We start from the raw sequence: 16,188 nt of genomic DNA on the forward strand, positions 1-16,188 counted from the left end.
TTGACAGGCTTGAATGCTGATCTGAATAAAAGTCAGCTGCTTGGTGTGGCAGAAGTAGGAAGGGAGAAGTTGGAGCGCTTGGCTGCTGTTTTCAATTCCAGTATTGGGCATTTACCTTTCCTTTACTTGGGTTTACCAGTGGGGAACAAGGTTTCTACAGCTGAAAGTTGGAGGCCAATTGTAGAAAGAGTGGAAAAGAGATTGAAGAGGTGAAAGGTAAAATATCTTTCTTTTGGGGGCAGGAATGCCCTCATTAGAAGTGTTCTCCTGAGTTCGCCGACTTACTACCTATCATTACTGAAAAATTCCAGCTAGGGTGGCTGAGAAAGTTGAGAAATTGCAAAGGGATTTTCTATGGGAAGGGGTGGGGATGGTGAATTTACTGTCAAATCCCTTGCCTCTAAAATTTGCCATGTGGGTCTCACTGATTTTCCTGCTTCACAGATCTGGAATCCTATAAGTCCATCAAAAGCCAACTTTCTGATTTGGACGATGGCCCTTGACAAATGTCTTTCCAGAGTTAATCTGGTGAGGCAGGGCATCCAGGTTATGGATCTTTCCTGTAGTCTTTGTGGGCATCAAGCTGAATCGACAGATCATTTGTGTATTCATTGTCCATTTTCCTCTCAGTATTGGGGACACTTTCTCAAAGCCTTGGATTTCAGTTGGATAATGCCTAGATCGGCTAAGGAGCTTCTCTGTAGTTGGAATGTGAAAGGCTTAAGCAAGAAAGGGAGCCTGGTATGGAGGACTATTCCTGCTGCTGTCTTATGGTCCATTTGCACTGAGAGGAATAGTAGAATTTTCTGTAATAAAGCTAAAAGTCCTGAAGATATCACTCAGAGAGCTGTGGGCAAGCTGATTTCTTGGGTGTCTGTATCTGAGGAATTCAAAAGTCTGAAATTGTCTTCTTTCCCTAGCTCTAATTCCTAGTGGAGAATGTAACTGCTGTGGTTTTCAGGCTGCCTTTTGGGTCTGAACCCAGCTTGTATGTGCTTTTGATTTGAATAAAATCACCTTACCTTTTCCAAAAAAATGGGAAGGGGTGGAGATCCTAAGAAATTTCACCTAGTAAAATGGGGTAAAGTGTGCAGACGTAAAGAAAATAATGGACTGGGTTTTATGAAAATAAGAGTATTTAACAAGGCAAATGGTTGTGGAGGTTTGGGTCTAAGAGGGAAAGGGATTTCCTTTGGTCAAGGGTGGTAGTTGGGAAGTATGGGTGATGAGGTTTGGGTGAAAGACAGGGAAGTCTCAAATTCTTATGGGGTAAGTGTCTGGAAAGGGATTATGTGGTTTAGTCAGAATTTTGGAGACTTAGTCAGCTTCAAGGTGGGAGATGGATCAAGAGTAAGATTCTGGGAGGATGATTGATTTGGGATAAGGAAATTGTGTGAGATATGCCCAAGCCTATACAGGTTGGCAGACCATTGAATTCCGGTTAGTCAATGTTTTGAGGTACTCAGGTAAGGGGTGAACAGGTTGTGTGGAGCCCTAGAAGACCCCTGCTGGATCAGGAACTGGAAGGGTGCATTCAGCTTCTGGAAAAGTTACAACAGTCAGAGGTGTCAGCTTCTTCAAGAGATGGACTATGGTGGAAAGAATCTAGAAATGGAAAGTTGACAGTAAAATCTTTCTATTTGGCCTTAGCTAAAGACCAGTTCGTCTCAGATCAGGTAAAAGCAGTAAGGGGGAACCCAGTGCCACCTAGAATGGAAGCTTTTGCATGGTTGGTAGCCTTGGACAACATTCTGACTTCAGACCACTTAAAGAACAGGGGCCTCAAGCTATTGCTAGGGTTGTTCATCAAACCGATGAAACCAACCAAACCGACCAACTCGGCCCAATCCTACCCGATTTGGTTGGTTTTCTAATTACTTTGGTCCATTTCAGTTTAGTTTTTATGCCAACCTGAGAGGTCAGGTCAGTTTTGGTTTGATCGTTTTTAAACCGACCAAAACTGAACAGACCCAATATATAATAATATTTATATTTTTTAATATGGGAAAGTGAGAAAATTCCCATATTTCCTAGTTTAAAATATTTTATATTGTAATTTTTTAATTTACTTTTTAATAATATCATTACAATTTACAATTATTTAAATTTAAATTTAGCTTCTGAGTTTAATTTTTTTAACCAACCAACTAAACCAAAAACCGACCCAAACCGATACAACCCGAGTTGGCCAGTTTTCATCATTGGTTGGTCGGTTTCAGGTGACCGACTCCTCAACCCGACCAAGTCGGTTCAGTTGGCCAAATAGCCTGGAACTGAACCAAACTGACCCATGAACACCCCTAGCTATTGCTATCTATTTTGCTCAGAAGAGGAGTCAGTTCACCACCTGTTTTACTCATGGTTTTCAAAACCAGACCAGACCAGGAAAACCGGGAACCGGTCACCTGACCGGTTCCGTTTACCCCCAAAACCGCTTTTTTCCCCAAAACCGTTGATTTTGGTCAGCAAACCGCTGAACCGGCCAGTTAACCGTTCGAACAGTTTTGACCGTTTTTCAGTTTTTTTATTTTTTATTTTTTTTATTTTTTTGTCAGAATGGGTCGACCGTTCAGGTCAAACAGTCGGACCGTTCAAACCGGTAACCGGACCCCTGACTGGTTCGGTTTTAAAAACCATGGTTTTACTCTTGTAAGATTGCATTTTTTTTCTACTTGACCCTCTTTTAAGTATGTACCTTCCAGCCAAGGTCTTCAGCTAAGTTGTTCTCTTCCTGGCCAAAGATAAAAGGAGCAAAAAAGCAAGAATAGTCTGGAGTTGTATCCCTTTTTGCTGTATGCCAGGTTATTTGGAATGAGCGGAACAGGAGATTCATTGAAACAAGTCCAAAAATATTGAGGTGCTGGTGGCCCTAGTAAGGCATTATGTCTCAGATTGGGTTCTGGTGCTCCCTGAGTTTGAACAGATTAGTAGATCAGATTTGCGGGAGAACTTTTGGAATGTGCTTGAAATTCAGACCTGTAACAGCCATTAGTATGTATTTGTTGGTCATTAGATGTTGCTTATGGATGAGGACCATGAGGTGCCATCTTGTCACCTCTTTTTTGTAACCTTTCTCTTTATTACTCTTCAAAAAAAATGTAGAAGCTATAACACAGCTTTTCTGCTTTTGGTGATGATGTTAAGGGTAAGGGATCTTCTTCTGTGATAGATGAAACTAAGATGCCAAAGGAGACAAATGGTTGTGTAGGTAGAAGAATTTGAGGTGTAAAAAACCATAGATTAATTTATGTCGCTAAGTTTTTTTCTCATCTGAAAAATGGCTTATGTGGTTTAGGACCCTGTAAAAGTTTCAAAAAGGTTTCTAAAAGAAGAGACATTAACTGCCAGAAAACCAGATCGATCGCTGATAGGCTGAGAGAAGGAGGCAGGGAGCGACATCTGAAGCAATGTTGCAACTGATATAGATGAGATTTGATTGCTAGAGAAAAACAATAGCAGGACTTTATTGTCAAAAGATGAGTCTGATCACTAGGATGGAGACCTCAGCAGTCAGCAGAAGGTATGAGACTTACATGCAAATATTATTCAGGGTGAAATGTTCGACAAAGAGTTAGTAAATCAAAAGGAAGATGATATTTTACGGAAGAAGGTTAGGAGGCTGAAAAGAAGATATATCGAAAGAAGGTTTGCATGAAAATATTTTCTGAAATAAGAAACCAGGGACAGAGCTGGGGCATGATTGAATCTGAAGTCTTGGGAGTAAGAAAGTTTATTATAAATTGACTGGAGAGGGTGTGTAAGTTATTTGTAAGGGGATGGATGTGGGGTGGGTGTTGATTGGAGAAAATGGTCAAGGATATGATGTTGGGGGAGTTCAAGTCTATTGATTTATTAGGATGGTGTGTTATAGGGAGGAGAGGAAACTCTGTTTTGGACTATTGTGGGTTTAGGGTGATATCTTATGACCTCTTTTATTAGGCTAAATCTGTGACTGAGGTGGTTAGGTGGGTCATAGCAACTTCTCATCTTAATTTCCAGGTGATACCAGAAGCAAACAAAGAAAAGAGGAAGAAGCAGAATATCTTAAAAGCAAGAAAGTCAACAAAGCCTGCAAAAATGAGAACATCAAGAGAAACCACCCACGGTTTTTTCCCAAACTCTTATTCAATTTACATTCTGCCAAAAAAGAAAAAGAAAGAAAATCAACATGATAAAATTAGAAAAATAAGGCATCAGACTGCAAAGATGATCTTATGGCTTACCTTAGTGCTCCAATCATCTGAATGTTTGTCCTTGTCATTTCAGGCTTTAGGCCCTTACTTTTTAAAAGCCGAACAATTTCTATTGTTTCCTTTGCCAATAGATCATCTGACAAGCATGAAGAAAGCGAGGCTGGGAAGGAAGGAGTCTGTCAGATTCTTTTCACAGTCCCTCATCGCCACAATTATCAGACCAACTTAAAATTATTGCAGCATGCTTTTTGAAGGAGGGCTGCTATGGCATTTTGTTTGGAATCATTACCAAATAACAATATAAGGTAGTACTAAACTTATTTAAGCTTACCTATGCATGATACAGACTTCTTTCTGATGGTAGCATGATTGGAACTCAACTGGGATAACAATGCACCTACCAGCATCTCATGGTCAGCCGTCATGAGATTCCCAAATCTATGAAGAACATCACATAGAATATCAAGACACTCGCATTTAATTTCAGTACTCATTCCCTGGAAACAGGCAGCAGAAAAGCCAAGGAGCTCTAATAAATACATTAGGGAATATAAGTTAAGCACAAAAGAAATTTCTGACATACGGTTTGAATATATAAGGCTCAAGTGTGAAAATAAAATCCAAGAAAGGCATATACAGTGAAGATTAAGATGAAAGCATTCACATGCACTTTTCTATTAGCAACATTAACGAAATTGTATCATACAAATAGATAGAAAGATCTTTAATCCAAAACATTAGAATAAAGAAATATACAAAACAGTTTAAACACCAACAAAGATGCAATATCATCAAAAATATTTGACCTGGACACCAAATTGAACAAAACATTTATTTATTTATGAAAAAATGAACAAAACACTTGCTGTGAAACTCAATATTGAACAGATAAATGGAACCACATCCCAAACAGACAGAAAATTAATTACAATATGAGGTGCCTGGAACATCCATCAAAGCATCAACAAGAATTTCCAAATTCTTCCTAACAATAACACTTTGTATTGCAAATACTACATGAATACATGACAGCACATGTTTTGATAAATAAACCCTTTCCTTGCTTTATCCTGGTTGCTTCATCAATGCAACTGCACAAAGACATACTTACATAGGAACAGGTTTTCTACTTATATGTTTAATTGAAGCAGTTTAAACAACCCAGGAAAGGGCAAGCTAGTGCCCATTTGCGAGGGCTTTCCTGCAGCGGCTTCCAGCATTTTACGGTACACCCAGTGTTTTAAAAGGTGTGCCTAGTTGCAGAGCCAAGGCACATTTAAGGGTAGATGCCTACTGATGACCCGATCCCGGTTTTAGAAAACCGGCCAGTTTTTTTAACTTATTAGCACATAAACGCAAACTTCTAAAGGCCATATCTTTGCGCTTGGATGCCCAATTGGGGTGATCTTTATTTTTATTTTGGTTAACTTTTTGAGATTTGCGTGTTCACAAGGAGCAAAAGGCACCTTGCCCCACTATTTTTACTAAAAAATGCCTTCTTTACCTCAAAAAAATGTTACAGAAGAACATAATTATATATTTTGAATATATGCCTATAAATAATATATATTAAAATCATTGATAAAAAACCGTATCATTCTAACTTTTATGGACCATAATTATAATATATTAAAATCATTTTCTTTTATTTTTTCAACTTTTATGTATTCTAAACCCAAAAAAACCTACAAATGTATCTAACAGAGAGAGATAGAGAGTAAACAAACTTGAAAAAACTTAGCTCAAAGGAAGGAAAACCAGTCAACTTGTCCGAGTGTGAGAGTCAGGGGGAAAGTCCATTCATTGGTTAAGGTATTTTCTTCCTTCCTTCCCTTTTTTTTTGTTTCTTCTTCTTCTTTTCTTTCTTTTTTCATTTACTCCCTCATTTTAGTGCCAAAACAGGGGCTCTGTCCCACTTACATTCCGTTCTTTCTCATCAAAAAATTCTTAAAAAACAGGGGCCCCACCCAATTCTTATTTTTCAATATATTCTATATGCTTTTACCCCCAAAATAGGGGTGGGCAACACCCCATTGTCATTCAACATTTTTTTATTTTTAAATATAAAAAAAAATGTTGACTGACCTCAAAAACAGGGATTCTGCCCCAATATTCTTCAGCCATTTTTCTGGGTGAGAGATTTCCTTCTCTTTTTGATCTTTCCAGGTTTAAGAGTAGACCTATTTCTGACTTCTTAGGTCAGCACCCCCATCCTTCAGGGCTGAACTGAAACTTTGGCTTTAACAGGAACTTAGAGAATCTGAAACTCCTAGTGCGTCCGAGTTCTTAGGCTTTCTGAACTCAATGTTTCTGGGAGAAGGTGGCTCAGATTCTAAGGTTTGGGGCCTTAATTCTGATGGATTGTTTTCTTGCAAATCTTTCCTTGATTCCTTAGTAGCCACCTCTCCTTCTCCTTATTTCCCAGTCAAGGAAGTTTGGTGCTTTCCTATTCCCCCTAAAATCAGTCTTTCTATTGGGGGGAAGTGTTTCATGGTTGTATTAATACCCTTGGCTTGCTTCAAAGAAAAAGACCAACTTGGTGTTTGTCCCCCAGTTGGTGTATCTTGTATAAGTTAAATTGTGAAACTGCATTCCATCTTCTAATTTCTCGTCCTTTTGTTAGCTTTATTTGGAATTGGTTTGCTTCCCTCTTTGGGTGTAGATGGTCTTCCCTGATAGGTTGGAAGAATTGTTTGGCTCTACTGGCTTTAGCTGCACTAAAAAGAGGGCTAAGATCTTGGGGAGGTGGACCAGAGCAGTGGTGCTTTGGACTGTTTGGGTGGAAAGAAACTCAAGAATATTTGAAGAAATCAAAAAAGAGAAAGAAGCAACGAATCCTTGGTAGAAATCATAACTTTGAGAGTGGCACACTAGGCAAAAAGCCTGAAACTGTTTTCAGATTTCAAGGTTGAAACTTTTTCAGGGCTTGGGGTGTTATTGCTGCCACATTATCTAGAAGACAGAAATCTGCTAAGAAGTGGTCACCCCCAATAGGTGTCCGGAAGAAACTGAATTTTGATGGGAGTTGTCTGGGTAATCCGGGCCCCTCAGGCATAGGGGGTCATTAGAGATGAAGGACACATTATAACTTTATTCTCGGGACCTGCTGAACAAGGTGATGTCACAAGATCAAAACTACTGAATGCAGCATATGGAGTCAAAAAGGCAAAAGAGTTGGGTATTGATAGACTGATCATTGAGGAAGACTTGAAAACTGTTGTTAAAATGGTTGAAGAAGGGGGAGGGGTGAAATGGAATTTGAGGAATGAATTTAGGCGATTTAAATGGCCATCAAAGGACATGACAATCCAAGTCAAATGGGCGAGGAGAACTGCCAACAGCTTGGCAGATGGTCTAGCTAAGCAAGGGGTATAAAGAACTCATCTGTATTGGGCTCAGTTGTAATTTTGGGGTTGGGTCAGCTTTTCTAAAGCTGTGTTCATTCTCACAACCTCTTGTTGTAACCATGTTTTCTTCTTATTAATGAAATCATTTGTGTTGCTGATCAAAAAATAAATAAATTCTTCAGCCATTTTTTCTCACTGAATTTAAGTTGAAAACAGGGGTTCTGCCCCAATATTCCTCAGGCATTAATTCTCACTTTTTTTACATCAAAAACAGGGGTTCTTCCCCATTAATCTTCAGCATTTTATTTTTTTGTACCTCCAAAGCAGTGGTTCCACCCTATTCATGTTTTTTTCAATGTATCATATATGTTTTTACTCCAAAAATAGCAGTGTAGCCCCATTGTTGTTCAACTTTTTTTCTCAATGCTTTTAACTCAAATCAGGGGCTTCACCCCATTGCTATTCTATTATTCTTTTACAATATATAATACATGTTTTTACCACAAAAACAGGGGTGAAGCCCCATAGTAACTATCCGTTAATTTCTTTTATATTTGTATTCTTGTTTCTTATTTATAATATTAAATACTTTATAATTTGTATGCAAATTGCAGATGTCATCTCACATTTTATTAGCATATAATATCATGAATAATTTGAATTATTGATACAATGTTTTTTAATTATTTAATTGGTTAGAACATTAGATTGCATTGGCATATCTTAAATGCATGAACTAAACATACAACCAATTGAACTAATAGTCTAAATTATCTAATAGGCCTCATAAATCAATTAATTTCATTTGAAATTTTGAATTTCAAGATTATCTTTTTAATAAATATAGATAATACTTTTGTAATTTTTCTGAATTTTTTAATTTTTTTTTATAAACATAGATAAAATTTTTTTAATTTTTATATGTATTTTTACATTTTTTCTATTTTTTTATTTTTCAAAAGAACTATGCACCTTTTACAAAAAGGCACATGCCTCACCTTGTGCCTTGCACCTCAAGCACATATAGACTCTTGTGATTTTTGTGCACCTCTCACTGTTAAAACACTGATAGGCCCCACATGGAAATCTAGGAAGCTATGTTTGATGAAAACCCTGGAAAGTCGAAAAATACTATTGTTGAGATGAGAACTCAACTTTTTTAAACATACTAGGAAAGGAACAGATTTTCTAATTAAATGTTTAAGTGAAGCAGCCTAAACAACCCAGGAAAGGGCAAGTTAGTGCCCATTTGGGAAATTGGGAGGGCTTTCCCACAGCGGCTTCCAACATTGTAACTTGTAATGTAGGCGCCACACAAAAAGCCAGAAGCTGTGTTTGGTGAAAATCCCAGAAAATAAAAAAAAACATATATATATATATATAGGGGCATGCTTGTACTATTCACATTTACCATTAATAAATGGGCATTTTTCATTGATGTCTTTTTGTTACAATTTACATAAATAATCCAAAGCATCTATGACAAGAAAGTGTATTCTCAAGTCTGCTAAGAATTTTAGATATGCTTATCATGGTACAAGATGCTTAAATAATTCCTAGTCAGAGGTTTTTTTTTTTGGGAAAAATCAAATAAAAATTCATGAGGTGATAAGATATCACCAGAAGCAAGTGCATCCTCAGAAAATCCAAAAAAGATCCCAATAAAACCACAACTTGAAAGAAAAGAATACCCAAACAATTTTGGAAGAAAAAAAAAAGATCATGGTACAGACCCAATACAAAAACCCCAAAAAAAGCTCAAGCCCCCCCCCAATCTAAACAGAAGCAAGAACCCTTCCAGATGCCCACATAAGTCTTCATCTGTGAACTCATCCTCTTGATTCGAGAATTCCTCATCCCATTCCTTGTTTCTTTTTTGCTGTGCTTTTTTCTTCAATTTTTCTTTCAAATTCTTCGAAAGCCCTCCTAGCAAATTCCTCCCCACCGTAGAACACCAGACCCAAGCTTTTCCCAACTGTGACCTCTCTATCCACCAATTTTTGTCTATCTACCTTACCTAAAACTTCATCAACATCATCATTTTCCAGCCTTAGCCGTATCGGACCAGATTCAGAGTCGAACCCATTCACCTTGTTTTTCTGTTGTTCCTTAAACAAAAGGGTGTCCTGTGACTGAGCTTGCACTGTTACCTCCGTATGATCAGTGCCAGTTATCCCAATATCTCTCACCTTTTTCCATCTGTACACCCATTTATATTTTTTTGTAGGTCCTGTCCCTGCCAAGCCGAGTTTTAACCTTGAGAAGATCTTCGTCACATGCACAATATTGTGAGTTCTCACATTCTGTGATTTCTTGCTGATTAACCCACTAGGCTGATCTTTTTCCTTCTCTTCTGTTTTACTCCCTCGACCCAGATCAACACCCAGCCTACCAATCTCAGCCTCCTCAAAAATCAAGTCTTCTTCAACCTGATTTTCAACCTGTCCATCAGAAAACTCACCTCCATCTGTGTCTTCCTTTCCTCCAGCCTTACCTCCATCATGGTTTTCAGCTCCTGGCTTAGCCCCTACATTAACCTCCTTTTCCGGAATTGTCACCTTCCTCTCTTCCATTTTCTCAGTTCCAGCAGAGTTTAGATCTTCTGAACTCAGAGAAGTTGAAAAGCTTAAGCTTCATCGGTTTTATCCACCAGTTCCCTAACTTATATGTTCAGACAAAAAAAGGGAAAGCTGGAAAAAAAAAGGTTATGCAGATAGGAACTTACAGCACCAGTGATACCCTTTATTACCTGTGGAGAAAGGGATACAAGAACACGCTGTGCAACAGTTGCACTAGTGACTTCAGAAACAATTGTCTTAAGGGCTATACTGACAATGTCACGATGCTGATCCTTTCCATTCAGCAATTTATCACAGAGCTTCTCTGTCATGTCTAAAACTCTTTGCTCACTGATCTTCTTCACCAAAGGTGCCAGACTGCAAGAAGAAAATAATGTGAAGCACATCCAACAAGAAGCGTATAAATGTATAACTTTAGATGAACAGAAAACTAAAAGATGAAGCTATTCCACCACAAAAGATTAGAAGTGACAAACATGTAGAGGAAATTTCAGTTCAACACCATGTCTTTGGCATTTAATTTTTAACAGAAACAAGTATAACTGGACTGTTAGTTAGCACTATGTAACATGGTTCACCACTTTTTTTCCTTTTAGCAAATGCACCTCACAGGGCACACTTCATGAACAAAATAACAGAAATAGGGTGCATCATCATTATCATCCAAGTCTTACCCCAATTATATGGGGTCGGCAACATGAATCCTGTTTCACCATTCCATTATGCCATATCCATCGTTAACAGATAGGATTGAAACTGATAATTAAAGTTAATATGAAAGAAAACTGAAACATGCACTCAACCACATCCCCTCTTAGTCATACTGCCAGACAAGACTGCCAAGCTTTTTAATTTTCTAAAATAAGTTGATATATTTTATATTTTAATTCCAAAGCTTTCAACACTTCAAAATAAAAATAAAAAATAAAACTCAATTGAAACAGTGCAAAGATTCCAGCATTAATTCGGGGTTTCTATTTTGTTTTTAACCATAACTGAAATTGATGTTAAAGCAGATATTGAAAAAATGGACATAAACAACCATTGGTCTCAAACAAAGGCCCAGCAATGTATTGGCCAGGATGCAAGAGAGAAGTTTATGAACTCAATCAATGCTAAAGATCTCCCCAGTAAACAAAAGCATAAAAAATGCAATTCAAATAACCCAAACACTCGGTTAAAATGTTTCATTCATATGTTGTAATGGGAAAAAGTAATTAAAGACAGCCCAATTTTTAAAACAAAGGAGTTGCAAAGGTTCATTACAAGATCATGAAAAATACTTTGTTCTACATACTCTCAAAAGCTATAAGTACCAATATTAACATCCTGCCTGAATCATTTTCAATGATTGTATCCAGTGCAATGGTTAAATGAAGAGCATGTATTGCATCAACTAATCAACATTAGCTGAGTTCATGACAAGAGAGGGATAGGGGAGGAGTTACAGCAATGAACTGAGATTATATATTACAGTAGCAGTTATCACAGAACTTATTTTTGACAACTAGACATTTTAGAAGACATTTGAACAGGAAACAGAAACTCCAAATAGCAAAACATGCTTTGGTCAACAGAAGTGCAATCAACTGAAAATTTCCAAACCATTTGACAGCCAATCCAGAAACATCGCCAGCTGCATCGTCAAGCTGTTGTAAGACGATATTTGACACTTTGAGCTCCAAATCAGCATCAGCTTTAAACCCCTCTTTGTTTAATTCATTCAGCAAATCAGAAGTTGCCATATATCTGTAATCTTTATCCTTACCTGTCATCTGGAAATAAAATGAAGGAATCAAAACACAACCACTATAATTCTTCTTTCTGCAGTTATAAAAAGAGCATTTGAGAGAGAGAGAGAAAGAGAGAGAGTTCTCAGTGACTTGTCCATACCTTTTCCAGTATACCATTTATAGCTATGTTTGCCATTTTTACGTGACTTTGAGGGGAAAATGCCTATATGTAACACCACCCTGGTATGCTATGTTATATCACCAGACCTGAATGGGAAAAAGAAAGTGATTAATAATGTAAAAGTGAAGCACACATTAACAAGCAATTAGCCAGTTACCAAAAAAATTAACAAGCAATTAGCAGCAGAAATCAATGAAATTTGTAAAAGGCAATGTAATGATATGATCAATAAACAAGCACTGCACAACCAACACTTTAACAGGTATAAGACAAAATTCTAGCTTAACTTTCATCCTTGGAAAAACAGTGACAATCTGTAAAAACAAGAAATGAGAAGACACAAGATACTAATGTGAAAATTTATAGAAATGAGAAGCTTAAGGAATAAAATTCAGGATAAAATCCATGCAATATATCATTGAACGAGATCAAAGATATATAAATTGAAGATGCATATAATGCAATAGATGTACAGCAATCAATTTTTTTCTAATTTTGTAAATAATAGAAAATGCATACAATGATATAAATGTTAAGGGATCAAATATATAAGTTAAAAGATGGCCTATTAGCTCAGTCTGTAGAGTATCCTGCCATGAAAGTTGCTGGTTCAAGTCCCCTGTAGGCCACTAATTATATGTGTTCATAAGAATTGAAGAATCATACATAAAACATTAGATAGTTTACATTTATAAGTAGGCTTAAGTATTCTTCCAACTGAGCTAGTAGGCATGAAAATTTATGATATCCATAACTTACTCTGAGTCTAGATTATGCCAATTATAAGAAATCAAAAGACTAAGAAGATACTTAATCTATACCATAAGAATACAAAGACCAGAACAAAATTAACAAGCAAAGACCCACAATCCCGTAAAACTATCAAAAAAGAAGATATTAACTTAGAGTTAGAAAGATAAGCATACCTGGATAGCGAATGCTACAGTTACCAACGTAGCTGCCTGCACCACACCTAAAACACAACCTTTAGACACACTCAATCCAGCAGTACCGCGCCACTTAACCACTCTCTGAGAACATGAAAAAACCAGAAAAATGACTATTTCAAATCGTCCCTGTAATTGAACACATAAGAGAGCTTGAGATGGCTGCAACTTTTTATCTCTAAAAGATCTAATATGTAAAAAAAAGGTATCTAAAAAATGATAGCTTTACCAGTAACAATGACATTATTTATCAATAAAAATATCTGAATAACACTATGCTTTTTTCCACCACTTAATGATGACTTCTAGCTACTTAAACTAGAGTGGGTCCTCCTCCCATAAAAAAAGAAAGAAGATCAGATGTTGCAAAAACATGCACATTGAGAAGTACGAGCATCGAAACCTCCTATTTCTCCTAATTAGCAACCAAATGCAGACGCAACTCATGACGGATGAGTTCTTTTGAAAGAGTTCTGTTTTATCCAATTTATTTTTCATAAAACAAAAATATTACAAAGAATAAAAACAACTGCAAGTGAGTTATTCCCTACGGTATGTTAAACTTAATTACGGTCTAGCTAGTTTAGCTGAAATTGCATTTGCTATTTCTGTTCAACATTTTTACGAATAGGCAGCCAATGTGACACAATGTTGTTTTCCCTAGTGCCATAGGACCCATAGAAAAAAAAAAAAAAAATTATTTCCTGTATTGGCGAGAAAGCAGACAACCTGGATTTAATCCCTTCCCGATAAAACACTGATTTAAGATTAAAATGACAACGACAAGAAGAAGGCTTTGCTTGCGTCTCAGAGAAGAGAAAGAAGGTGGAGCGAAGCCCCTCTTTCTGCCTCGAAGAAGAAGATGAAAAAGAAGGGAGTGAATCCCCTGGAGAATGAATTCTGTGTTTCTGCTTCAAATAAGTGGAAATAGGTGAAAAAGGAGGAGGAGGAAGAGGAAATATCATACCAGACCTTACTCAGACCTCGAAGCCATCAACCGCACCACAATGGCAGGAGGTAGGGCTTCAGTGTTCTTTCCTTTTCCCTTGTCTCTCTCTCCTTTTTCAGGGATGCTAAGCTTACACGCCCTAAAGAGAGTGGCCTTTACAGCTCTTCTGAATACGACACTTGTCCTGAGTAAAAGGAGCGGCAGCAAGTTGATGGCCTGCTATATATCTCATAGGCTGTCAATGGGTCGGGTCAACCCAAAAGGCTCACACCGAATTACCCGCTTATATGCAGTATTATAGGGGACTGACAAGGGAAATTGAAATAATCAAATTTTATAATTAAGGAATGAATATAATGCGGTTTAAAATAATTAAATTTTTATTTTAATAATTTATTATTAAAATATTTTATAGCATAGATAAGAAATTGGGTAGTAACAAATCATACCATAACAAAATAGTTGTTCTACATTATGGACAAAAATGTGGGGATTAATCCACACCACACCTCCATGGGCATTATGCAAGGTGTGGTATATTTCAATCATACCAACTACAACATTTGAGATAATCTATGTTGTTGATCATCAAAAAATAATATATTATTTTTTGTAATATACATAATAGAAAATTATTAGTAAATTGCTAAGAATTTTAATAGTTAATAAAAATAATATTAATAATAATTAATAATATTAAATAACAAATGTGATATTAATATTAATTACAAACTAGTAGTAATATTAATGATAATTGGTAATATTAACTACAACTTTAATAATATTTAGTAGTAATTAATAATATCAATAACAATTAATATTAATAAAAGTAATATTTGAATCTTAATAATTAACAAAATTATATTAATACTAATTAATAAACATGAGTAGCAATGGCATGTGGATCAAACAGATAAGAGTAATATAGCATGAGAATAAATGAATGATGAATACTTACCAGTTACCACCGACTATTCGATGTAGCAATGGTCGGAGGAGGAGTGGTTAGTGGTTCAAACTAGGTTTGTTAATGATACACGGAAATCAAAGGCTTAATCTAACATCCGATCCGACTATCTTGGATTCAGGTGATATGTTTATGTAATTTGATCAAATTCAAATGTTACAATCTACACCCGATTAATAATTGGATTGAATTCGAATTTGACCCCATTCGATCCGATCAAAATATGAAACCAATTATTATAATATTTATTAATTTTAATATAAAATTTTTATATAATTATAAAAATATATTCTATATATTATATTATATATGCATTTGTATATAATTGATGCAGCACAATATGGGCACTCCTAACTGGCTGAGAGTTGGCTCCTACTTGTGACGAACAGCACCTGAGAGGAAGAGGAAGGTGAAGGGTTCTCGGGGAGCTCTCCCGGCGGGAACACTCCGATGGCTAAGTTAGAACTCTGAGGAAACTCAGAGAAGACTCAGAGAGTTAAGAGTGTTGAAAGTGCTAACTTCAATACCTTTGCTTCGTGAGGGTTGGGATCCTTTTATACCGAAGCTCGGTCACATCAGGCGTAACCGCCACTGCCCTAGTTGTTACTACCAGGGCCAAGGTGGTAGGTGCAGGCTGCTACTGCAGGGTACGGACTCATTAGGCATGCCATGCTTTTCAGAGACAGCAGGCAAAACGCCGACTGGAAAGGGATGCTAGCACTGCCACCGGATCCGATAGGTACGAATGTCAGGCAGATCTCCCAGCAGTATGCCGAGCTATTGTACACCGAACCACCTGGGGCAGGCTTGTCTTGCACTGAGGTGTCGAGGCACGCCGAGGTGCCCGCACTGGAGGCGAGCCTTAAGCAAGTTCGAACAAGAGTCTTGACGGTGTTGTCCCGAGGTGTTTCTCCCTCGGGACACTTGGCCAAAAGCTGGGGTGCTCTCTTCTTAGGAAGGGAGAGCTCGAGTCCCTTTGCATGGGGGAGCTCGGGATGCTCCACCCTCAGGTTCGAGGCAAGCTGTCACACCCGCCGAGTCATTTGGCCGAGCCTCGACGAGCTCACTACGCCGAGTTGTGCCCAAGTTGTCGCGTTGAGTTGTCACTTATGCTAGGTCATATACACACGTCCCTGTACTACAAGGTTGGGCCAGATCACCCTACATCAATTGCCCCCCACTCCCCATGCTAGGGGTTCTGACCTAGCGCGGGTCCTGAGCTTTCGTATCTGCCAGCTCATTGGTTGGACCAGTTCTCTGCTAGGTTCTACCAGGCGCAGCTCGGGTCACGT

The 16,188-nt window shown here is 37.5% G+C and overlaps 1 protein-coding gene across 8 annotated transcripts in view; it reads right to left on the reverse strand.

Moving 5' to 3' along the window:
* LOC148852984 (cullin-associated and neddylation dissociated) overlaps nt 1–14,119 on the reverse strand; it is a 73,515-nt gene extending 59,396 nt beyond the window's left edge. For 2 of the 8 annotated variants that reach the window (XM_088944507.1, XM_088944512.1), the window contains exons 1-7: nt 13,948–14,115; nt 12,960–13,109; nt 12,013–12,119; nt 11,725–11,894; nt 10,266–10,476; nt 4,525–4,690; nt 4,224–4,353 (exon numbers count right to left, since the gene is read on the reverse strand). In XM_088944507.1, the coding sequence (XP_088800633.1) occupies nt 4,224–4,353; nt 4,525–4,690; nt 10,266–10,476; nt 11,725–11,894; nt 12,013–12,048 (713 nt within the window). In that variant the 5' untranslated portion in view covers nt 12,049–12,119; nt 12,960–13,109; nt 13,948–14,115. Of the gene's footprint in view, nt 1–4,223; nt 4,354–4,524; nt 4,691–10,265; nt 10,477–11,724; nt 11,895–12,012; nt 12,120–12,959; nt 13,110–13,709 lie in introns of all 8 variants that reach the window. The other 6 variants (XM_088944508.1, XM_088944513.1, XM_088944506.1 and 3 more) reach the window with 5 other exon arrangements.
* Nucleotides 14,120–16,188: the final 2,069 nt, after the last annotated feature.

This window comes from Nelumbo lutea, chromosome 5 (assembly GCF_056320005.1).
Source record: "Nelumbo lutea isolate HS-2025 chromosome 5, American lotus-T2T, whole genome shotgun sequence".
NCBI classification, from domain to species: Eukaryota; Viridiplantae; Streptophyta; class Magnoliopsida; order Proteales; family Nelumbonaceae; genus Nelumbo; species Nelumbo lutea.